The sequence below is a fragment of the Vulpes vulpes genome, chromosome 7 (genome assembly GCF_048418805.1).
Source record: "Vulpes vulpes isolate BD-2025 chromosome 7, VulVul3, whole genome shotgun sequence".
Classification (NCBI taxonomy): Eukaryota; Metazoa; Chordata; class Mammalia; order Carnivora; family Canidae; genus Vulpes; species Vulpes vulpes.
In genome coordinates, this window is record NC_132786.1 from 112,845,614 (window position 1) to 112,871,562 (window position 25,949).

General features: G+C 39.1%; 1 protein-coding gene across 3 annotated transcripts in view; it reads right to left on the bottom strand.

Annotated features, from left to right (window-relative positions):
- MATCAP2 (microtubule associated tyrosine carboxypeptidase 2) overlaps window positions 1-25,949 on the bottom strand; it is a 62,879-nt gene that overhangs the window by 27,254 nt on the left and 9,676 nt on the right. The window contains exons 1-2 of one of the 3 annotated variants that reach the window (XM_072764735.1): window positions 21,749-21,952; window positions 12,867-13,561 (exon numbers count right to left, since the gene is read on the bottom strand). In XM_072764735.1, coding sequence (XP_072620836.1) covers window positions 12,867-13,561; window positions 21,749-21,773 — 720 coding nt within the window. In that variant the 5' untranslated portion in view covers window positions 21,774-21,952. Of the gene's footprint in view, window positions 1-12,866; window positions 13,562-21,748; window positions 21,953-25,949 lie in introns of those variants that run through there. The other 2 variants (XM_072764734.1, XM_072764736.1) reach the window with 2 other exon arrangements.

Below are 25,949 nucleotides of genomic sequence, written 5' to 3' on the forward strand. Positions count from 1 at the left end.
CAAAATAAGCCAATTAAGGAAGACAAATACTATATGATTTCACTCATATGTGGAATTTAAGAAACAAATGAACATAGGAAAAATAAAAAAGACAAATCAAAAAACAGACTCTTAACTATAGAGAACAATTAATGGGTTACTGGAGGGCAGGTGGATGGGGAATGGATAAAAGAGGTGAAGGGGATTAAGGGCACACTTACCTTGATGAGCACTAAGAAATATACAGAATTGCTGAATCACTATATATATATATATTTTAAGACTTCATTTATTTATTCATGAGAAACACAGAGAGAGAGGCAGAGACATAGGCAGAGGGAGAAGTAGGCTCCATGCAGGAAGCCTGATGCAGAACTCAATCCCAGGACCCCAGGATCACAACCTGAGCCAAAGGCAGATGCTCGACCACTGAACTACCCAGGTGCCCCTTGAATTACTATTATTGTATATCTGAAACTAATACAATACTACATGTTAACTACACTGGAATTGAAATAAAAATAAATAAGTTAGATATTCCACACATACACACACGAGTAATCAAATTCTTTTCAACAAAGTACAGAATGGGAGAAAATGCTTGCAAATTTCTTATCTGATAAGGACTCATGACTAGAATATATAAAGAACTCCCACAACTTGGGTGCCTGAGTGGCTCAATCGGTTAAGCATTCAACTCTTGATTTCAGCAAAGGTCATGATATCAGGGTCCTAAGATAGAGCCTACTCAGCACAGAGTCTGCTTGAGATTCTCTCTCCCCCTTGAAACCTCCCCCTGCTTGCACACACTCTAAATAAATAAATAAATCTTAAAAAAAAAAACCTCCTACAACTCTGTAATCAAAACACAAAATAACCCAATTAGAAAATAAGCAAAAGATCTGAATAAACAGTTCTCTAAAGAATATATACAAGTGACTGATAAGCACATGAAAAGATGTTCAATATCATTAGTCCCCAGGGAAACACGAATCCAGACCACAAGGATATACTACTTCACATTCACTAGAATGGCTATCAGAACAGATACAAAAACAAAACAAGAATTGATGAGGATGTGAAGAAATCAGAACCCTCGCACACTGCTGAGAGGAATGTAAAATGGTGCAGTCATTTTGGACAACAGTCTTCCTCAAAAGACTAATAAGCTTAGAGTTCCGATATGACCAATTGCCATATGATCTGCTACTACCCAAAATAATTAAAAACATACGTCCATACAAAATTTGTAAACAAATGTTCATAGCAACATTATTTATAATAGCCAGAAAGTGGAAACAACCCAACTATCAATTGATAACTAGATAAACAAAGTGTAATATACACATAAATATGGAATATTATTCAACAATAAAAAGTACTGATACATGCTATGACATGGATCAATCTTGGAAACATGCTAGACAAAAGGAGGTAGTTACAAAGAATCATATATTTTTAAAAAACAATTTTATTTATTTGAGAGAACAAGAGAGAAAGAAAATGAGTGGGGGAGGGGCAGAGGGAAACAAAGACTTTCTGCTGAGTAGGGAGCTTTATGTGAGGCTCAATCCCAGGGTCCTGAGCTGAAGGCAGACATTTAACCCACTTAACCACCCAGGCACCCCATAAAGAATCACATATTATATGATTCCATTTATATGAAATGTCCAGAAGAGACATAAAATTAATATAGAGAAAATAAACTAGTAGTTGCCTAGGTCTCAGGGATTGATGGGAAATGGTGAATAAATACTCTAATGATTATAAGGTTTCTTTTTGGAGGTGATGAAACGTTCTCAAATTTGATAGTGGTAATGGATTAATAACTCTAAATACATTGAAAATCACTGAACTGTATACGTCAGATAGGTGAATTGTATGGCACGTGAATGATATCCTAATAACGTTGTTATAATAAAAAAGAATAGTCAAATAGCACAGTGTAACATTTGAGCCACTAATCCAGAAAATAAAAAATCTCTCTACAAAACTTTCAGCATTATCTTCGATGATTGAACAAACTTTCTGAAAAATCTCATTCTGGTGAATGATCTGCTTTTGGTTTATTTATGAATCTGTTTACTGTTAAGCAGTTTGGAAATCTGACCATCAATCACGAGACACTTCAATAGTCCTGTGCTAAAAACTATCTCCCTTCTCAACTGCTGTTTTCTCTCCGTGAAAAACTATATACAATAGGGACACTAATCCGATATGAGTCACGGTGATATTGTGGAAACACTAGGAGTCATCAGATCTGGTTTTACATTAATGCTCTACCATTTACTAAGTGTGTGATCTTGAGTATGTCATTTTACCTTCCTCAGGTTTAGTTTCTTCACTGGTAAAATGGAGATGAAAATCTTTGCCCTGCTTACCTCAAAGAGTTGTTGTGAGGACGAAATTAGAGCTAGAGACAACGCTGAGAGAGAGAGGGAAAGAGAGAGGGAGAGAGGAGGGAGGGAAAGAGACACACTGTGAATGTGTTTGGTAATCTATTTCCCATATGACTGTATACAGTTTCAGCAGAAGACATCTGGGTTTTAATTTTAGAATTTAAGGTAACTGATTTGACCTCCATCCAATCCCAGCCCTCCCCCTTCATTACTCACCTTTTCTTAAATTCTAATGTCTAGAATTCTTCCCCTACCATGTATCCAAATACTGAATTACCCCCCTGGGAGATCACATAAGGATCACTCCTGTAAGCCAGTGTTTTCCAAACTGTTTCTTGTGAAACAGTGGCTAACAAGACAATCATTTTTAAAAAGGTTTCATGGTCAAATGTGTTTAGAAAATATTGGATTAAACAAAGTTAAACAAGACTCTTCCAAGCCTTTATTATGATGCTCTACATGGTGAATCTTGGGGATGAATATAATATTTTGTGTTTTCCAACTCATATGACCTTCTTTTTCATGCAGTATCTCTCAAATCAATTTGAAATGCTTATTTCAGATAAGCGTGAGGTGTGAGCACGCACACACACACACACACACACTCTCTCTCTCTCTCTGGTACTTTGAGATTCTCAGGATGAAAAGCAAAATCCCAAATGCAGACTGAATTTTTCAATGGTGGCTACTGCTTCTTGGCAGCAAAGTAAGATATGGATTACTCAATCAGATCATTAGGCCTCCATTTAAGGTACTATAGTCACAAACTGATGGGACACTAGAGCAGTACACTCAGTACCTTCAGCTCTAAGCAATAACCACTGTGTAAAGCCACTGAATATAACATCTGGGAGAAACAAAAGAAGAGCATCTTTATATTCCAATGTTTTAAGGAAGACACGATGCTAACCCCCAAAAACATACATTCGAGTTAAACATGATCCTTGGGCCACAAATACAGATCCACTGTTTGAAAAGCACATTACTGGGATGCCTGGATGGCTCAGCAGTTGAGCACCTGCCTTTGGCCCAGGGCTTGATCCCGGAGTCCCAGGATCGAGTCCCACATCAGGCTCCCTGCATGGAGCCTGCTTCTCTGTCTACCTGTGTCTCTGCCTCTCTCTCTTTGTGTCTCTTATGCATAAATAAAATCTTTAAAAAAAAAAAAAGCACATTACTAAATTTCTAGAATACTATCAATAAAGACCATTCATTCATTCATCTTCTTTGTACTAATCACTGGTACTTTTTTTTTAAGATTTTATTTTGAAGTAGGACACCCGGGTGGCTCAGTGGTCGAGCATCTGCCTTTGGCTCAGGTCATGACCCCAGAGTCCTGGGGTTGAATCCTGCATCAGGCTCCCTTTGGGAGCCTGCTTCTACCTCTGCCTGAGTCTATGCCTCTCTGTGTCTCCCATGAATAAACAAATAAAATCTTTTAAAAAATTTTTATTTTTAGTAATCTCTATATCCAACATGGGGCTTGAACTGACAACCCCAAGATCAACAACTGCATACTCTAGGATTGCCTGGGTGGCTCAGTCAGTTAAGCTTCTGCCATTGGCTCAGGTCATGATCCCAGAGTCCTGAGACTGAACCCAGATTGGGGCTCCCTACTCAGCAGGGAGTCTGTTTCTCCCTCTCTCTGTGGGCTCCCTCCCCCCACCTTGCTTGTGCTCTCTTGCTTTCTCAAATAAATAAATTTTTTTTAAAAAGAGTTGCATGCTCTATGGGCTGGGCCAGCTGGGCACCCCTAACCATGGGCACTTTTGTTCATTCTGAATCTAAGTCCCTGTCTAACCATTAGACTGGCAGAGATGACATATAAATCAACATAATTTAGTAATACTCTGTTGAAGGTATATATAATGTGAGATTATAGAGTAAATAAAAATGGGCACTAGAGGAAATAGAGGGCATTCCAGGCAAAAATAACAGAATCAAAAGCATATACAAGTAAAGAAAGTAAAATACACAGTTCTTAGATTGAAGAGGCATAAGAAGATTCATTTATTTAGGGCCAGTGTGCTAGATTCTGGGAATAACTGAACTAAATAAAATACACTTTATATCAAAGAAGTCAGTCTAGTGGTGAAGACAAAAAAAAAAAAAAAAAACTTGTGGATAACAGTGTGATAAATGCCGTGATAGGTAATTTGCACAAGATGCACAGAGCTGGAATTATAGATTTGACTTGAAAATGCAAGCAAGCTCAAAGCAGATCATGAAAGATGAAAGATCTATAGGACGTACTACAGATTCTAGACTTAATCTTGAATTATAAGGAGCCCTGAAGTTTTTAAGGAAGGCAAACAATATCAGATTTGTATCTTAGAAACAGACACTGACACAGTACGGAGAGCAGGGGAGACTGAAGCAAATACTTTTGCCAACACGTAGTTCAGTTTTCTATAAAATGGACTGTAGATTATGATCCAATTATAACAAAAGTATTTCAAAAAATTATATTCTACATATGCAGATCCCAGGAAGTAACTAGATATGAGACACTGAATCTAACGTCAGAGAAGGAACAAGTAAAAGAACACAGTAGGACAAAGATGTCATCTGCAGCTTTCTTCTCCCCACCCTGCTCTCCCCTACTCATGTCTGTATCAGCAGGGCTGGGAATAGTCTGAATACGAAGACGAGTACCAATAATATCGGAAGGTAACTGCTACCAGGAGAAATTTATAAAAAGCTTAGTAACGAAGATTCTCCTTTTACCACCTACCAGGAAAAAGCAGCCATTCAAACTATTCTATAGCCAAGACCTTGTTTTCAAAGGCAAATCAACAAAACACTCTTTCAAGGAGTCATCAAGGTCACTTCTTCCAAGGACATACAATCTGATGGGGTATTTTCCATCTCTGAATATAAGAAAATCTTCCTCTGCTGGTAGGTTAAGAAATGATTCCACTTCTCCAATCTAATATGGACCATACTAAAGTCAATCTTTAAACAAACAAAAAAAAAAAGTCTTGTAACTTTAGGTTACCTTTGAAAGGTTTGTGATTTGCTAAACAGAAAACTATGTCATAGAAGGAGTGATCTAATTTAAAAGAGACTTCTCTTTTTTCCTCCCTTTTTTAAGTTTGAACAACTAGGAGTTTACCAGGATAAAATTCCTTCAATGTTAGTACAATTAAAACCTAGCCTTAAAGAAATATTACATCAAGACACCCTGCTATCAGTGAAGGCATCTAATTTCGAATTAAGTTGCTTCTATCAAAAAAGAAAAACACCGGGATCCCTGGGTGGCGCAGCGGTTTGGCGCCTGCCTTTGGCCCAGGGCGCGATCCTGGAGACCCGGGATCGAATCCCACGTCGGGCTCCCGGTGCATGGAGCCTGCTTCTCCCTCTGCCTGTGTCTCTGCCTCTCTCTCTATCTCTCTGTGACTATCGTAAATAAATAAAAATTAAAAAAAGAAAAAAAAAAAAAACACCTATCTTACTTTAGAACACGATGTGACTTTATGTATTTATTTCAATGCATGAGTTTTAATATAAACAATGAATTATCTATTCCATTTATACAAGACACTGTTTTCTGAGGACCACACTTAAAAAGTCTTTATGTTAAGCTAACCAGAGGTCCAAATACAACAAAGCTTATATTCAACAGATCTGGTAAAAGAGAGGTGATGAACTGGCAATCCAAGGGATAAATGTGCCCCACAAACAGGTTTTCTTTGGTCTGAATAGCCTTTGTTTAATTGAATTAGCAGTCAACATTTACTTGAAGACAAGCAATTTACATGTTTCTATGTTAGCACAAAGATATAAAGTATAACGTAAAATTCACATGAATTTAAGATGAAACAAATTTGCTCCTAATTTCCTTGATTACTTTCTTTACATTTCTGCTCTTAGGTTACTGTCTTAGAAAAGTTTGAAAAGTATTCTCCTGAGTTGTCGAACTGAACATATGCTGTAGAAAGAACTGCACTGAAACGTCTAATTTTTACATTTTTGTACCTGGAGAAACAAATTTCACTTATTCAGAAAATCAGTTGTGTTTTTGTTTGTTTGAAGCAGGCTCCATGCCCAGTGTGGACACCAACATGGAGCCTGGACTCATGACTCTGAGATCAAAACCTGAGCTGAAACAGACTGAGCTACCCAGGAGGCCCTAGAAAACTAGTTTTAACAAACCAACTTATTTGCCGATTATGTTGTTTTAAAGTACTATTACCTGAAATAAAAGAATTTTCAATTAACAAAGCTAGCAGAAACTGAACCTTTCTATTAGTATGTAATGTGGAAGAAGAGCTAAATGTTTTTACAAAATGAATGACATTATTAGATATACAATGTGACATAAAACAGAATCTTGATTTAATTAGCTACAATATTTTTAGACCTCAACTGAGAGATACCTCTGTGTGGTCCTAGAAAATAGTTCTCAGTAATCATTTAGAGTCTATTTCCCTCAATATATATATGGGAAAATGAAGCTGAAACTGTGCTTCATATTTATAAGAATATGTAGTCTAGGGATAAAAATAAAAATATAGTCATTCTGCATCATAATGTGCAAGGAAAACTTCAGCCCATCTCTCTTCTACAGAGCAAGACATCTACAAATCAATCCCAAATCCAAAACTATTTTTAAACAAAGGCAATTCTCCAATTTCTTGGTTACATTTAAATGTCTAACAAACCTCATATATAAAAGACAATAATTCTTATATAAACACCTTAAATCCATTTTGCTATTGATTGAGAGGGTTAGGTATTAAGATATTGTAAAGATTAACAAGCAAACATTTATGGAGTACTTTGGTATATTACAATGGAAAAAAGATGAAGATGTTTTATTGTAGGTTTTTGACATACCAATATTTTGCAAACATATCTGCACATTTCTTCTAGTACCTGCAAGTCTTTAGTATCTGTTCATCTACACTAACATTCCTCAATACTTAATCCTGCATTCTTTCCTTCTTTTTTTTTTAATCCTGCATTCTTTCCTAACTGCATCTTTTCCTGCAGAGATTATGATGCAAGATGTCTAGAACTATATCAAAATTCAAAAGCTTTCTTTATAAATCAGTTCAGTGTTTTATTTTTACTTAGATGTTTGATTTTAAGTATCACTGCTTTCTACAATCTCCATTTCATACCACGGTTTGTGGCTTTTTCTATTATTGTGTTTATTACTTACTACTGACCCTAATGAACTACCCATGGCTGGTATAGCACTGACCCAGCAGGAAAGCAAAGGTGGCTGCTTTGATGAGAATTATTCAATAAAGAGAGAGCAAGAAATCTCTATTTTAGCTAATTCATGTAAGTGTTTCTTTCCATTAACATGGGTTAATAAAAACTATTGCAGCGTGTGGGTGGCACAGTTGATTGAGCATCTGACTCTTGGTGTCTGCTCAGGTCATGGTCTCAGGCTCATGAGATGGAGCCCTCCTTTGGGCTCCACGCTGGAATCTACTTGGATTTTCTCTCTCTTCCTCTGCCCCTCCCGCCAAGCTGTCTCTCCCTTTCTCTAATAAATAAATAAATCTTTTTCTTTTAAACTATCTTTACAAAGAGTTACTTTGAAAAATATAAATTCTTAGGAATAGGAAAACACTGGATACACTATCTCATTGTAGAAGGAATTTTTGAAAACTATTTTCAATTATTTTGTTTCTTGTAATTGCTTATGTAATTTTAACACTTGTAATTCTGGATTGTGTGTACTCCGTGTGAAATAGAAAGAAAAAAAATGAAATGCAATATTTAGGATAGTAATAAAAGAGAAAAGGAATATATTGTGGGAGCTTTAATGGTAGGGATGTTTCTGCTTTGTTCCCTTGCAGAGTCACAGGGGCAAGGAGAGAGAAATCAACTGCCTATAATGTGGATAGTCTTTCTGGGAAGCCCTTGTATTTGCTTCTTTTAAATATTTACTCAGTTTATAAACTAGGAGCCCAGTTTTGACCTTGCCATTCATCCCAAGGCACTAATTACCAGTGTACTAAATTGAGACTGAAGCCATAATTGAAAGATGCCCTTATAGATACTTTTGTTTTACAGCTTCCAAAAAACAGTAACTATCACTATTTCATAGGTATATTATAGAAGGCAAAAAAAGATTTTCAATGTCCCTATAATAACCTCATGCCAGAGGCATGGATTCTTGCCAGCAAAATGACAGGATCTTTTCATCTAGTATCATTTGGGTACAGGTGGTGGCATCAGGGTTAGAAAAACCAGGCTAAAACCATGCTGTGAAACAGTGGTATGCTGGAGCCCCATCATATTGGCTTGTGAGAACTGACTGAATTTTTATTATTTGCAAGCCAGGTGATGTTACATTGCTTGAAATAGGTCGCAGGGGAAGCATTCATATTTATATCATGGCCACTGAGAGCTAGTTTGCCAACAGGCCATTGTATAAATAACAGAAGTAACTGGAACAGATTCCTGGATCTGTAATTTACTATATGTGACCACAGGAAAAGTTACATCATTTCTCTAGATCGATTTTTTCAACTGGTAAAATTATAAGTACTACATCTCATGGAGGAACTAAAGATGAAAATAGGGATAAACTACTAAGCAAACAGACCCTAACAAGCAAATATTAAGTACTCTATCAATGCTAGTATTAATTTGTCACACACTGATAGTTATATTACTTTGTCCTGAAATTTCAAAGCAACTTTAATGGAATACAGGGGAGCAAGGGTCCTAAAAAAACAAACAAAAAAGGCAGTGTCAGCTATTTCATAATAATTATATGAAGAACAATTGTGCTTTTTTGTTCACTCTTCCCCAGCTATACCCTCAATATGAAATTTCTAACTCAGCATATACTTAATTTACTTGACCTTCTGTACAAGGGATCACAGAACTAAAAAATATTAGATAAGTATTATGATGCCAAAGAGCCCCATGTTTATGGTAAATATTAACCCTATTATACAAATGTAGGGCCCAGACTCAATTTGTGAACAGCATCCCCTAGAACTGCATAATACAATGGCCCTTTAACAAAAGCTATAGAAGCCACCAGACCTTGCAACAGATCAGGAATCTCAAACAAATAGCAAGTACAACAGCCCAAATAGATGTTTTACTTGAGGACAGAATTTTTTCTTCTTTTCTAAATTCTGAGTGTAAATAAATGCCTTTAAGAGATCAACCTAAGCCCACTACTCCCCATTTCTTACATCCAGTAAAGTCTGAAGGAAACCAGAAGCAAGCTTCCAAGAATCCTCTCTGAATGAAGTCACAAAGGATACAATTAATTTCTCTAGCAACTGAATTCTAAGAGTCACCGCCATGTAAAGAGTGGTCTACCAAGGAAACTTGTTAAGGTTTTTATTGGGGGCTGGTACATAAGCACCCCTATGCCTAACACGTTCCAAAATTCAACACTCCCAAAAGGAAAAGAGATGTTCAATGTAGACACTGTCTGCACAGTTTAGGCACAGCAAGCTACTCTTATCATTTACGTAAAGCTTTATTTCAGGTAGGAAACCATTTACCAGTCAAGTTCCCAGATACCAGGCAAAGGTTAATCTTGCAAGCAGAACTTTTTAAGTCAGCAGTCTCCAGCCTGCTCTGTCAACTCCTTTTGCATGCACACGCCTACCTTTAATTTTCCCTGACAGCCAGAGGGTAGACTTGTCCCAAGGTCTTTACCCAACACCCCAAAGCCTTCCTTGTCTCACACAAAAGCTCCCCACTTACCCACCGCTAATTTTACCCACTGCTCCAGTTTTATTAATGGGTAAGAAAATAATTCAAAACCTTTATCTTATCTAGCCAAACAAAAGTTGACTTATTTTCCCAATGTTATTAAATACCACTCTACCGATCAGAACTTCTAGTTAGCATGAGCTAGCCTGGATCTACACTGAGATATGATTCAGATATGATTCCAGCCTGAAGGTAGAAAACAAATCACTTAAGCTGTCCCCTGGCTCTATCACGTAAATATGTAATTTCCATTTGACTGCTGGAAATACTGAAAATAGTTCAAGGACTTTTATTACCACCCTGAAGACTCTTCCTCTCATCTCTCACTACCAATCCTATTCAACAAAGTACAGAGTGCAAAGCCAAGTGGATCTGGTATCTAGGTTTCCTGGGGTAGTCAGCCCAGGAAGCAGGACACAAAGTGCACCAGCTGTCAGTTTTCCCGCATAGGGGTGCCATTAAAGATCCACTTCTGACCCACTGGTGAGGATGCCTCTGACCCTTAACATTAACAGCTTTCAGCATTCTCTTATCCCAGCTGCCTCCAGTCCCCAGGAAGCACTGCACTCTTTCCTGCAAAGGTCCAGAGCCACAGAAATCTGATATTCTGAGTTTCTGTCAAGTTTAAACACACTAACAGGTTGAGGAGCTGTCAGCAACTGGCCAGCAGGCTTCACCTGGAGTTATATTCAAGTGCTATAGCCCATGTTAGATTCCATGAACCACCTCAAAGGCCTTGTCTCCTGGGGAACCTAATGCCTAGATGACAAAAACCTGAATTCTGGAACTCCTTGACATTGATGGGACAATCAACTGGGAATGACCAGAGCTTGATTACTACTTTGGTTCTACTCTGACAGACTTATCTGCACAAGGAAAGTTTTGCATTGTTCTGCTCAACTGTGCATTTTAGAGGACCATGGTCACTCTCTGACAGCAGTGTAGACTACCTGCCACCAAAGGATTTAGATCTTGACACTAGGAAGATGATCTGCTAGAGGCTGACAAGGCTTTGAGGGTGGAGGTCAGAGACCAATGGGCAACTTAGTTACCCTGGCCTCGTTGTGCAGCATGTTTCTGAATCCTGAGATTAGCTCTGAAACTATGGTTTTACTTCACACCTGGGGAGGGGAACATCATGTCATAATTCAGTCAGATGCTGAATGGAATTTAAGTATATCTTATGGAGGTTTTATTCTAGTGAATCCCTTTCATTTGATTTAAACAGTATACAAAGCATTTGTTGGGAGCATTCTCCCAAATGGTGAAGTACAGCCAGCTACAATTGCTGGTGCTCCATACTCAAAGCAATCCAAGTATGTAAAAAACCCAATAGACTGTATAGCCACAAGCCAAGCAGGGTCAATTCTCAGTCTGTAGCTGCTCATGCTTCCTAATTGTCTTCCAGGGAAATGAGAGAACATTCATTTTGATCTAATGATGGGAAATGTCCTTCCCAAATTGTAGGGATTAGGGTAGGATACCAAATGCCTAGACGACAAAAAGAATATTGGTAAGTAAATCTCAACCATCTCTTTTAGTACTAATGGGTGGAAAAAGCAAAGAACATTTTTATAATTATCATACATTTTAAATGAGTGAAAGCCCTATTCAATTTTCAAAACAAAACAAAACAAAAAACAAAATGACTGTCAAAACAGGTATAAAAACAATAGTTGACCTTTTTATCAGCGTTTAGCACAATCTCAGCACATTTAAATGAAAAGTGAATACCCATTAAAAATCCAGAGAAGCAGATGAGGTTTCTTCTAACAAAGGAAAATAAACAGCAAAAGTAAAATTACTGTAATCCTAAAATGAGCTTTACATCATAATGGCTTCGAAAGACTGATCAGATACTGTATCATTTGTCACAACAAAAAATCTGCTGGTCATAGGCTGAAGAAACTGTACTGTAGCAAAAATGCTAAAATAGGGCACACACTACAGGCAAATGGAACCATGCAGTTTTACCTAGCCTACAAACAGATTTCAATCACTCACAAAGCCAAATTGAACCTCATGTATTAATAAAAACGTGCAGAAAGTTAACAAGATGTAGTCTACCTTTATGATTTCAACACTATGCCCTTCAGCCAATTTCTCAATATTTTTCATGGATTTTCAAAGTCTATTAATAAGCCTGTAACACACAAAACTATGTGCTAAGTGTCTAAATTGAGCAACCTGGAAAGTGTTCAAATCACTCACATCATGATTTGCTAACACTGAAAATAATTTTTAAAACTCCATTATTTTCTTTAAATGAGTGAGCTATTTATTTGATGATAATAAACAATTTCAATAAAGCATTATAAAGTTCATGGGCAAGTATCAAGCCTCGCTCTCCAAAATGCCTATGAAGCCTAAGTAAGGTGGGAATGTAAAAAAAGGGAACGAAAGATTATAGGATCCATCTAAGGGATATTCAAAATCAAACAGAAAACACAGACACAGTGTAAGCTACATAGAACACCTGTCTATCAATTGGCTAATGGGCTACAGGTATGTATCTCCCAAAGGAAAGCCTGGAACCAGAATCTGAAGCTTTTTTTTTACAAATATAGTTTCCTGTCACATAGATCCTAACTAGTGCAAAGTAGTTTACAAACAGGCTATGGCACTCACCTGGAGATTTCCTATCACATATTTACATGTTCAGGAAGGAAGTTAACTATAAAACATAAATAACTGAAATATGTTATAAAGTCTTTTTTTATAAGATTGTAAATAATTGCTTTAGTTACATAAAAATGAAATATCACTACTGAAGTAGTGTTTTACCTGTTTAAGAAATCGGTCAGATGCATTGCTGTGTTTGGCTAACACACTTGGCAGAGATGGGTTTGCATACTCAAACTGAGGATTGTAGGTATAGTCAGACTTGAAGAATCTCAGTTTCTCTTTCTCCAAGTTGGTGGGCTTTATAGCAGTCAGTATACAAAATTTCTTCCCAGAAAAGTCATCTCCTTTTTCAAAACTTCTAGACAATTGAGGCTGCGGCTTTGGCTTTGGCAGAGAAGAGAAATGGCGTCGCTTTACCTTGTTTTTGGGTTTAGGTGGCAGTACTATGCTGCTTCCTGTAACAGAGATATCATGTGTAAACTTTATAGGACTCGACACTGAACTAGTGACAAAAACACCAGGCTGCCTTTCCAGGCAGTACCAAGTACCACTGCTCATCACAGGCATTGGGGCTTTCATCTTGCGAAGATCTTTACTACGAGAAGAACTAGGAGATTTGCTGGGTTTTCTACATCTTTTGGAGTAGGTAGAGGAAGACTGTTTTTGTGAATGATGCTTTTTTTCCTCTTTGCTCTGTAGTAGGACATTGTAACTACTGGTTCCAGTTGTGAAAATGTCCTTCAGTATTCCAGAAGATAAATGTGAAATGCTTCTTTTGCTGTCAATGATCAATGACTCTTCTGCATTTAGAACAGACTTCTTAGCAAGTTCTTGCTCAGGCCAGTGAAGCTTTTCTGTGTTAATAAACAAAATCAAAACAAAAGAAATAACAAAGATACCAGATGAAGCAAACTGCTTATTATACAAAAAGTATTCTGAAGGTTCTGTAAACTTTATAAATTTTGCAACAATCTTTAGAAAGACATTTTAAATATTAAAAAGTGTTACTAAACTTTGGTCATGCTAGACATTGTCACTTCTATATAAGCATATATATGATGAATTATCTATAAAAATCCTCAGCTTCATACCATTTAGATGATCAAAATTTAATATTAATATGAGATAACATACATACATAATTTGAATACTCAACTCTACCAAAGAATATGCTTTCACAGAAAGGATACAATTTTCAATAGTATTACCAATACCAAAGTAAAATCCAAGGGATTTTCAAATCCAACACAATCTTGAAATTGGGTGCTATAAAGATAGCGAGCAGTAAGAGAAGAACACTGCCCTATTTACCACAAAAATAATTTTTAAAATTAAATAAATGATATGTGTATGTTAAAACATGTTTCAGTAATGTCACTCGATTGGTTGATTTAAAGAGGTACAAATCACTTAGTATACTGATGCTCATGCACTACTTTAAAGCTGTGTTGACTTGCATTCTTTCATTCCACAAATACATGGAATACTACTAATTGGGTACATGGCTTTGAGAAGCATCTTTATAAGTCCATTGTTTTGGCTTTAACCAGCTTCTAATCTGGCTCTGGAAGCAAGGCAGTCCTATGAAGATTTGAATAATAATACAAAGTAGCATAAGTTGAAATGTGAAAAACAGAAAATACATCAATAACCTAGGGATCAGAGAAGAAAACAATGTGAAGAGAAATAGGTGAGATTGTAGCTAGACCTTTAAGAACTTTCAGATTTAAGTCTAAACTGACAAAGTGAGTTTGTCTTAAACCCTACTCATTAGAACTAGGTTCCAGCTCAAGTCCTGTCTACAAATCTGACTTCTGGCCAGGTCTGCTTATAAACCTTTCCTAAGTACTTTCTGCAAATGACATATGATTCTTTCAACCAGTTCTTTTTTCCAAGTCTCATGGACCCTTATGGCTCTAGCTCCCAATCTTTGACTCCTATTATTAAAGGATTTTCAATGCTAGCTGACTTGCACAGATGCCTGCCTAGAAATAATTTATTTTATTTCAAATTTTTTGAAGACTTTATTCACATCTATCTGTCATTCACTCATTTAAGATTAGACACTCAGGGATCCTTTCTATAATAAGCAGACATAAATAATAATAACATATCAATTGTTGACACATGTGAGTTTGGAATTTCACAGAAAACTGTACATGTTATGTCACTTAACTCTCAGAAATGTTAATTTGCTCAAGGTTATATGACAGAGTAATGAATTGAAAACTGTTTTGAATGCATGTGTATGTGATTATAGAGTCCATGCTTATTGTCCTTTATATGGCCACTCAATTATCAACAGATATTTAATATTATGTCTGTAGAGCAGCACTGCCTCTTTTCTTCCTCCATACAGAACATAGAACCTAATAAGACATGGTACTCTAAATAACTGATATACTAAGACAGGTATCAGAACTGTTTTATTCATCTCTTCCTTTTCCACATCTAGCATGGATCTGATAGACATTCAATAAATGTACACTGAATGAATGAATGAATGAATGAATGGCAGGACCCTAAACATGTCACTCTCCAACCATTGTGGATAAACAAGTTATTTGTAGTTCTGGGACCATTCTACAGTTCTAAATCACTGCAGAAGTATAAATAAAACAGGGAAAACCCTGAACCAATGGTTCTAAACCAGAGGCAATGGTGCTCCCCAGGGGACACATGGCACTGTCTGGAGACATTCTGATTGTCACACCGAGGGTGGGTGTTACTGGCATCTTGTGGGTAGAGGCCAAGGATGATGCTAAATATCTTTTAATGCACAGGACTCCGACAACAAAAATATCTATCCTAAAATAGTGCTATGATAATGAAACCCTGCCCTAAACATAAGTTGTTAAAGCTTAGAAGTCGTAGGGTTTAGGATAAAGACCTGGTAAAGTACCAGGTCAAAAATGGATAATAATCCAAATATGTAAGGTACTTAAAAGTCCTTCCAGTTAACATTTTCTAGGCCAAGATGTGAAATTTGCATTTCGGTGTCTTGAAGATAAAAGGGTAAATTTGCAGGGGCTAAATGTGTACTACACGTATAAGCTGAGAGGCAGGAGCTAGACTGCACAGGTTAATGTTGAAGGTTGACTACACAAAGAAGCCATTCAATAAATGGAAAAAAAAAAAACAGCCAAAAATAAACATAACAAACAAAACTTTCATTATGGGCCAGTAGGTCTCAGTTCTTCCGGGATTTCAGACTTAAGCGTTGCCAACTGATAGTTCACATTGGGCAGGCTGAGCCAACACAGGCTAAGGATCACCAGAAGCCAGGCTGTAGCCCAACGCCCATGAACAATGTCAGTCTCCCTAAAAAAATACAACTTTATGAGACAAGAGGTCATTAGGAAAGAAAGACTGAAGTGGACACTAAAAGGGAAAGAACAAGAAAACTGAGATAAGACTAAGGGCATCACAAACTTGGAAAAGTCATGTGAGGAGTAGGCACAGCCAGGAAGGTAAAGGGAGTAATCAGGTTCTTTCTCATTTAGTCTTCATAATAAAAAGGGAGAAAGTTACACCAAATTAAAATCAATGAATAAAACTATGCTAAAGAATTCCTAATTTTGATGGCTTATTACATGTATGTTGATTTTTTTTAAAGATTTTATTTATTTATTCATGAGAGACACAGAGAGAGAGAGACAGAGGCAGAGACACAGGCAGAGGGAGAAGCAGGCTCCACGCGGGGAGCCTGATGGGGGACTTGATCCAGGGTCTCCAGGACCATGCCCTGGGCTGAAGGCAGGCACCAAACCGCCGAGCCATCCAGGCTGCCCATGTTGATTTTTTTTTTTTTTAATGAATATTCAGTGTAAAAATGCTTTCTTTGGTTCCTAAGACTTAGTGGCTCTATGACCACAAAGCCCAACTCAAGAGTTCTTTTTTCACCATAAAGCATCAGTGACCTCTAAATTCAGAATTCTGTTCCACCTCAAACAACCTATACACTTCAGGATACTTAACAAAAGTCTTGAACCACCTGCCTAAGCCCTTGATGGGGAGTGGGAAATGGAAGAGAGGTGACAGTGTATGTAGGACAGACCCTTTTCCCCCAGGAGTCATAGCATTTTGGCTCACATGCTAATTATCTACCTGAGAGGTTTACCATCAGTCCTTTTTAAGCTCCTTCTGCTGATGAGGAAGGTTTGGGAGTGCCAATAGTGTATTTATTTAATAAAACGCCAATCCTGCCAAATGCTGATCTCCCATGAAGTCTGTGAAAGTGGGACTCAGGTCCGTAAAAGGTGATCAAATAACTCATACAAGATGAATATAAAGTAATTTCTTAGAGTCACACCGATCTTGCTGCAGTTGCATTAAAATGTACTATTAGACAAACTAAAGTGTTGTTCTTTTATCATTTTAACTATTCTTCAAGAAAAAGTAACTTTTAAACATGCATAAAAACATAATAAAAGACCAATAAAAAGATTTCACTGAAGAACATCCTATTATTCTTTTTCCTGGAAAATCAAAATTTGTTAAAAACATATGCAGGCTTCTTTGGGGGAAGTGTACTCATGTTCTTCAGAAAAGGAATAAGGTAATTGATTCTACTTTCATATATTAAAAGTCACTACGTAATGTGACATTTTAGCCATCAGCAATGTACTTCACTATAACCTTAAACAAAAATAACTTGATCAAAGAAATCATTCCCCCCAACTGGATCACCCTTATTGGGGGAGGAGGGGAAATAATATTACATTAAAATGGATACTCACTATATTCACAAGTAGGTGAATATACTGAAATTACCAACACAATGAAAGCTTAATTTGTATCTAGAACAGGAGAAAAGGATACCAGGATTCCTGGCTACTATTCCCAGCTCTTTCAATGACCTCTCTGTAATATTAGTCTAATCATTAAACCCATCAGTGCCTCATGTTCCTCATCTAAAGGAATGGGAAAGAGACTCACCCAACTTTGTTTTTCACAACTGTGAAGAGATGAAGTAATTATGAGGTCTCTGTCTGAAAGGAAGATTAGATCACCAGAAACAAAGCCCGGTGGAAAATACCATTCAGCAATTTTGACCCACAAAATGGCAATTTCATACAGTTCACTAACATTTATGAAACCTGAGAACCTGGCATAATTTTACATAACAAGAGGACAGGTTGCATTACAAAGAGAAGGAAAAGCAAAACAATATAGTTCCTGAACAAAATAAACACTTTATCAAGTAGTTCATCACTTAAAATTGAAATGATATAACATCAACAGCAGAAAAAATAAATTGTGGTAATTTGTATAACAGAATGCTATATTGCAATGAAAAAGCAGCTGAAGTTGCAAGAAACAATACAAATGAATATCAGAGAATACTGCATAAACAAACCCAGATCAAAAGAGTACATATCATACAATTTCATTTTTATGTAGTTCAAAAACAGGCAAATCTAATTCATGGTATTAGAAATCAGAATGGTGGTTATCACTGAGGGATGGGTTATAACCTAGGAAGAGTCACCAGGGTACTGGGTGCTAGAAATGTTCTATATCTTCTTCTAGGCAGTAGTTACATATGCACAAATTCATTGGGCTACGCTTTTAAGACTTGTGAACTTTACTGAATATAAGTTACACCTTAATGTTTTAAATGGTGTATGAAAAAATCAGTATCTTTGAAAACATATTTATGGCCCTATTTGTCTGCATTATAACAAGTAACCTACTAAATTTAACATCTCTAAATTCAACAGAACCCAATATAGTTTCTCAACTGTAAGTTAAGAGGGGGAGAGGGGGAAAGGGGAGAGGAGAGAGGGGAGAGGGGATAGAGAGAGAGAGAGAGAGAGATGAAAAGGCACTGCTCGTATCATTCAGGAACGGAGAAAATCAACCTCAGGACTCCCAAAAGTGTCCCAGTCCCAGTTAGGAGCACTTCAGTGTTACTCAACTAGTAACAATGATTCTTTAGGTCTTGACACTGTCATGGTTTGTATTGTTATTTTACAGTTAGAAATATGCAGGGTATTCTATAATGCCAGGAAATAATGGTACAGGAAATCACTTTGCACACCATCTGAAACAGTGAACATGCCAGAAAACAAACTTCCCCATGGCTTTCTACTTAGGATGAAGACAAAACTCCTAACCATGGCATATGGAGTCACTCATGGTCAGGTCGCTCCACCTCTCTGGCCTCCTTGCACCATGTTCCCCTTAATCAGTCTACTCTTTCATTCTGTCATGCCCTTTCATTCTGCCAATCCCTCACTCTCACCTTTCTCCCTCCAGACACTCTTCCTATATTGTCCCTACGTTTGGAGAGCCCTTCCTACCCGTGTTAAATGAATTCCCACTCACCCTTCAGTTCAAATGTCACTTGTTCAGGAAACCTTCCCTGGAGGGTTCTTTGAAGCACCTGTCACAGTTGCAGCTCTACATTTGTATGATGGCCTCCTCCAATACTGAAATTCTAAGTCTCATTACGGCATACACCTGTGCATGTTTTTGCTCACTCATGCCTTGCTTATGAAAGGATGGCCAGAGAGGTAGCCAAGGGAAGGTAATATTTGAGAGGAAAGAAAGGATACAAGACTTGAATGCCTGAAGGTTGAGAAAAAAAAAAATCATACCAGGATGGCATTAAAAAAGTGAAACAACTAGCGATGTTGAAGGCAAGTTTTAATGGCAGGTGCCTACGGCTGGCTATAAGACAAAGAGGAGCTGGGTGCCTAAGTGTATTCATCCCATATGGCCAAACAGTAGCCTTAAGAAGACTTTGGTCTCCAGTATTTTTAAACATTTGCTTCTGTTACAAAGGAGCTTCATTTTCAGATGATCCATCCATCACTTCTTATCATTAATCACTTATATCCCATACAAAATATGGGCAGTAGGAAATCAAAAATTAACATAATCCTATATGGCTTCTGACAGCTTTGTTACTCACTGAATGAGCTAAATGTCTTCTATTTTGCAAATTTTATAATCAAGTAGAATATGATCTTTCCAGGCAAAACTTATTTACAGCTTGCCTGTGATAAAAAACAAAAAAACACCTGGAGCAAACTATCAGATAATATACCCCTGATGTTAAATGAGATGTTCATGTTGAACTTTGTGGCTTAAGTCAACATACAGTCATTATAATAGCGTAGTGGTTGAAAACATGGGCTTTGGAAGGGAACTGCTCCAGTCGGAAACTTGGCTGTTTAGTAGTAGTTGTGACCTTGAATGAGTTAACTTCTTTGTGCTGTAGTTTCCTTATCTGTAAATGGGGTAATACTACTACACATTTCATAGTACTGGTGTGAAGACTGAACGTGTTAAAATATGTGAAGTGCTGCGAACAGTGCAGAGTTGAAGTGATTTTTGCCACTAAATTACAGAAATTGAATTGGGGCAGAGCAATGAGTCTAGTATTTCATAAAGCACCTCTCCTTAATCTACCAACTCTGCCTACTGAAAAGCAGGAGATCCCATTTTTACTGCTGACTGAATGGTCAAGATACCTACTTTTTTTTTTTTTTTAAGATTTTATTTGTTTATTCCTGAGACACACAGAGAAAGAGAGAGAGAGGCAGAGACACAGGCAGAGGGAGAAGCAGGCTCCATGCAGGGAGCCTGATGTGGGGACTCGATCCTGGGTCTCTGGATCACGCCCTGGGCCGAAGGTGGTGCTAAGCTGCTGAGACACCTGGGCTGCCTGGGTACCTACTTTCTAATACCATTATTGTCATCATCGTATTCTCTTTCTGCAATGATTGCTTTACTTTGGGGAAATTATTTTAATTGATATTATTTCTGAATGGTTGTCTAAAAACCTTCACTTTGTTTTTCTCCAAGGCAGTGGTTTTCAAATGGGAAGGGGAGTAATTTTGCCCTCTAGGGAACACCTGACAATGTCTGGGGACATCTTTGGTGATCACAACTGTGTATGGGGGAGGGGGGTGCTCCTGACATGTAGTGAGTAGAGACCAGGGGTGCTAGTTAAACATTCGACAATGCACAGGACAGCCCCCCTCACTGCAAACAACTGTCCATTAATTCAATGTTAATAGTGCCAAAGCTGAGAGACCCTGCCTGCCCCGAAACAAAAAGAAGTTAGGGTACTTTTAAGGGACTTTTCAAAATTCTCGTTGTGTTTCGGGATGAAAAAGTAGTGTCTGCATCAAATCACACTCTTAAAAACTCTAATGCCGATTTAGGTTTGCTTCTTAGATCTTGAGTCCTGCGGTTCCTGTCAACGTAAATAACGACGAGATCAATCGAAGCACAGGATCAGCTCCACTTTCTACAATACCGAACATGAAATAAAACAGTGTAAAATCGAGACCACAAGCATTTTCATTGGAAAGGAATCCAGTTGCAGGATTTAAATACGAATAGGAAAGAAATGGTCTGGAACTGCGATGCCAGATGGTAAAAAAACTAAATAAATGAGTAAAAATAAAATAAACAAATGTGACACAGTGTGTGGGGTCGGGCACTTCCTCTGACCCGTCCCTCGGCTGGTGGTCGTCGCGGTGCTGGGCGACTACGAGCCCCGTCTGCAGAAATGTCCCAGGAACCAGAGGCGGGGACAGCGGCCAAGGAGGGAAAGCCTCCCGGTGTGTGAGATGCTGTCTAAACGGCTCCGCATCCACACTTTTTCCCTTTTCGGGTAAGGAAAGGCCAGCGAACTCCCCGACCTGCGTCTGGCCGCCTTGCTCAGCGGGCCCCGCACCACCCCAGGAAGGGACCCGCTGCCACCCACCGAGGTTCCGCCTGCGCCGAGGACCAACGCCGCGGCAGGAACGGGCGCTGCGGCCCCCTCGGTGGTGGTGGGTCCTGAAGCTCCACACACGCAGACGCCCCCGCTGCGCGCCGCTCCCCGCCGGCCGGGGCAGGAGCTGCGGGGGGGCGCCCACGGGGCCGCGTCCACCGAGCCGCGCCGCGCCCGACCTTCCCCCGCAGGTCCCACGGCACGTGCTGGCCCACGACAGGCGACCAAGGGGACGGGGCCTCCCCGGGGTGCTCCCGCCCCGCCCGCCCCGCCCCGCCGGCCCAGGGGCCGCCTGCCCCGCACTCACCCGTCACGCGAATGGACTCCAGCATCGTCCCGCCGAGGCCGCGGGCGCGGGCCCGGGGCGAGCCGGCCGGACCGCCTCTAGCTCCCGGCCCGGGCCTCGCGGGGGGCCGCGGCGGCAGGCGGCGCTCGGCGCCCGGGGCAGGCGGAGGCGCGGCAGGGCGGACCTGGACGCTCGGACGCCAACGAGGGACGCGCCGCGGCTCGACCCGGTGCAGCGGCGCTGAAAACGCGCGGCCGCCGTGACGTCGCCGCTCCCCCGTTGCTAGGCAACGCCCCGCGCCGTCCGCGAGCGCGGCGCTGCCCGGAGCCCGCGTGCCGCTGGGGGCGCTAGCGCGCCGGCGGCCGGGCTCGCGGGAAGGCGGGCGGGGGAGAGGGAAACTACAACTCCCGGCATGCACAGCGCAGGCCCGCGAGAGGCCGCCTGGGTCCCGGGCCGCTGGTGGGCGTTTGTGCCCCGCTCCAGGGGGCTTAGCGCTGCGGGAGCTTCAGGGGACGGAGGTGCAGTGACAGGACGGCTCCAGTGGTGCATTGCAAAGCCGACTCCTCCGCCCTTTGTTGACCCGTGTTAATGAGCATCTCGGACACGTTCACCTGTCGAGCGTCCTGGCAGGAGGATGCTAACTGGACCTGGCGGGATGTTGTCTTCCGGTGCGTTACCCCGCGGGACATGTAGTCTACAGCAATCCGGCATTTTGGGGGGAGCCTGACGTGTGCAAGGCTCCGAGACGGGCCCGGAGGAGGGCAGAAGGCAAGCCCCGCGGAGCTTACAGGCCGGGCTAGCATGAGCCCCGAGCTGCCGCTGGCGCCGTCACATCTCCGAGCCACATTTTCTCTTCAGCCTCCCTCAAGGTTGACACAGGACACAGAAATCGTTGAGATGCGTCTTCAACCTCAGGGGCAAAAGTTATGTATGTCAACATCATCATCTAGGAATGACAGAAAATGTGTGAGAATTGGTGACTTTTTGATCAATTAGGAGGGAACAGCGGAAATTTAACTTTATCACAAATAGTAGATAACCTCACATATTCTGTCTGAAAATCCTCCGAGTAGTATCTTCAAAGTATACCCGGCATCCGGCCACTGCTGTCGCCGCTGCCGGCGCTCCGGTTCAAGCCACCGCCACCTCTTGCTGGGTCGCAGCCGTGGCCTACAAGCTCTCCAAGTTTCCAGCCTCGCCCTCTTCCAAAGCTCCGTGGCCAGTGTGATCCCGCTCGGCCGGTGTCACTCTTCCGTGCAGAGGCCTTCAAGGGCTCCCCTCTTCCCTCTGAGGTCCCTTATGGCCTAGCGTCCTGTCACCTCTGATCTCATTTCCCCTACTCGGCATCGGTCTCCTCCAGACAGACTGGCCTCCTCGTCTTCTCAACTGTGCCAGCCCTGTTTCGCCTCAAGGCCTTTGTGAGCCTGGGGTTTCTCCTGCCTGGAATGCTTTTCCCTCAGCCAAAGGGCTAAGCTCCTTCACCTCTTTCAGGACTTAAATCCAAACGTCACTTCTCAGTGAGGCCTTTCCTGGCCTCCCACTCAATTTAAAATTCTACTTCTTGCACAGACTTCCTACCCTACTTCTGTTTTATTTTTTCCCCTTGGTACTGAACATTAACTTATCATATATTTTACTGATTTATCTTTATTCCCTCCATCCTTAGAATAAAATTTCCATAAGTGCAGTGATTTTTGCTTGTTCACTGCCATTTTCCCAACATTTAAAATAGTGCCTGGAAAATAAATAAATAAATAAAATAAATAAAATAGTGCCTGGTACAAAGTAGGTACTCAATAAATATTTGTAAATTAATGAACACATAGACAAAAGAAGTATGCATTTTCAGTGATAACTCAAAAAAATAGCATGATATAAAATGGCCATGTAAAGAATGAATCTTCAGGTTAGAGCACTTGATTTAATTTTGGGCAATGAATCCTTGCATTCATAAGGACAGTTATTCCTGCAATATATGTCCTAAGGAAAAGAAGGCTAAAAATGAACCTTTCATACCTATCTTATATAACTAAAACTCTGAGACCTGCTTTCCAAGTTTGCTATAAAAATGCATCTATTACCACTGCAAATTTCTAGTTTTTAGTCACTGCAATTTAAGAAGTTATTACTCAAAAAGATAGACTCCTAAAAAATGTTTGAGTCATATATTCAGCATCTATGTAAAGAATTTACTCTAAATGCTTTTACTAAAGCATGCTTAATCATATTGTCCATTGTCATTACATTCTAAAAAAATCAATATTTATATAAAGGCATTGGGCTTAGTGCTTTTAGAGAGCGTTATAAAACGTGACACTGTCCTCAAGAAACTTACTGACTGGCTAGTGTGACACACATGCACACTAAAGTTAGAAAAGGACATGCCCTAAAGGTACACCTCTCTCTCCAACATTCCATTAAACTTAAGAATTCCAAATATACACAATTTAAGCTACTATAGTTAGATGCACCTAGAACACTATTCCATTCTTTTAAAATTATTTTTATGTTCAACCTACCAATATTTCCCTGTGGATAATTTTGATTTCTAAATATCTTTAGTGATAAGTGTTATTAAAGGTGCATATCAATTGAATCAAAGCATTTTGAAAAGATATTCTTGGTGTACTGTTAGGCATTGAAGTACTCTTGCTAACAAATTTGTGAATACAAAGAGTTTATCTAATTTCTTACAAAACTAGTACTGTTATCAGCTCCTTTTACCATTCCTGCCTATGCAATTATTCATCCTCATCAAGCTTTGTGCATCTGCTTTGTTAATTATTGATTTGTGCTATGCCTGCTTAGTATTTCCATTGGGTACAGCATCTGCAGCTGTCCACTTGGCTGCTTTTGAGTCAGCATTGTTTTTACATATCCACCAGAACAATGAACAATTCCATCTTTCTGAGAAACTTTTCTTTTTATCGTTTCTATATAAATCATTAATATTGAGACAAAAGAATTGATGGGATTATCAGTTGCTACTCCATTTTCAAAGCATGGACTGCAAAATAAAGTTAAGAATTTATTAAAACTGACTCTAATAATTTATTTTTATCTTTAAGGATGCACCTCCCCTCTTCTTAAAGTTTTACTAAACTTAGGTTTCCAACAGTAGCCAAGGATGTCATTGTAGTTATCCTACTATAATGTCATACTTCATTTTACTTTTATAGTCATTTCACATACACTACCAACATTATATTGTGGATCATTTTGATTACTGAATATCTTTAATGATGACTTCCATTCAATTTTAGTTAAGAAAAATGATAGAAAAATAGGAATTTTAATAGAAATTCTTTTTTGTGTGGTGGGATTGTTATGTTATGGAAAAAGAAGTTATATTTTTCTTATCAGTAACTTTTGTTTAACTCATATGTTAATCTGTATGTCTCATGTATATGCTACATAGTAAACTATTCATAATCTATGGTGGAGTTAATGAAAAAAAGTTGCAACATCTCTGTAATAAGGGGATAATTTTTGTTTTTATTTTAGAAAACAGATTGACATCTCCTTTTTAAAGACTTAAATTAACATTTGATCATTTACTTACAATTCATAAGTATTGCTAGTGCTAGTGGAAAGACAGATAATACAATATTCCACCTTCTATAGAAAAGTTTCGTATTGAAGCGTGACGGTATACTGACCAGGTATATACATTATGCTTGAAACTGAGAAAAAGTTTAATTTCTTAAGAAGTTATCTCAGTAACTAAAAGGAATTAGAACATTAAAATAATATTTATTCCTTTAAATTTTAGATAAGAGTTAAAAAGAAGGGGAGGAGGAGAAGATTCTAGAAAACACTTTTGACTTTTCTTCCTGTTTATTGGAAGCAATTTATAACATTCTACGTCATTGAAAATATATGCATCGAGGAAAATTAATCTGCAGCAGTCTGCCATTATAGAAGAACAGAGCAACTCTAATTGCAACACCCCATTCTAACAAACATTAACAGAAGCCTTAGGGCAAGCTGTAAACAATGTTCCTTTGCTCAAAAAAGAAAAAAAAACTCCAAGGAATAGTTGGTTTCTGTGGCTTTTAAAAAATTTTTTTGAGTGACATTTGAATGCTTTTAGGATGTCTGTATTGAGAGAATGGAATGTTTTCAGTATGTCTTTTTCAGGAGAATGAAAAGAATTAAGTGGGAGACAAATCAAAGATTGCTTTGTGAAACCTCCTTTGTCTTATCACCTCAATGAAAATAG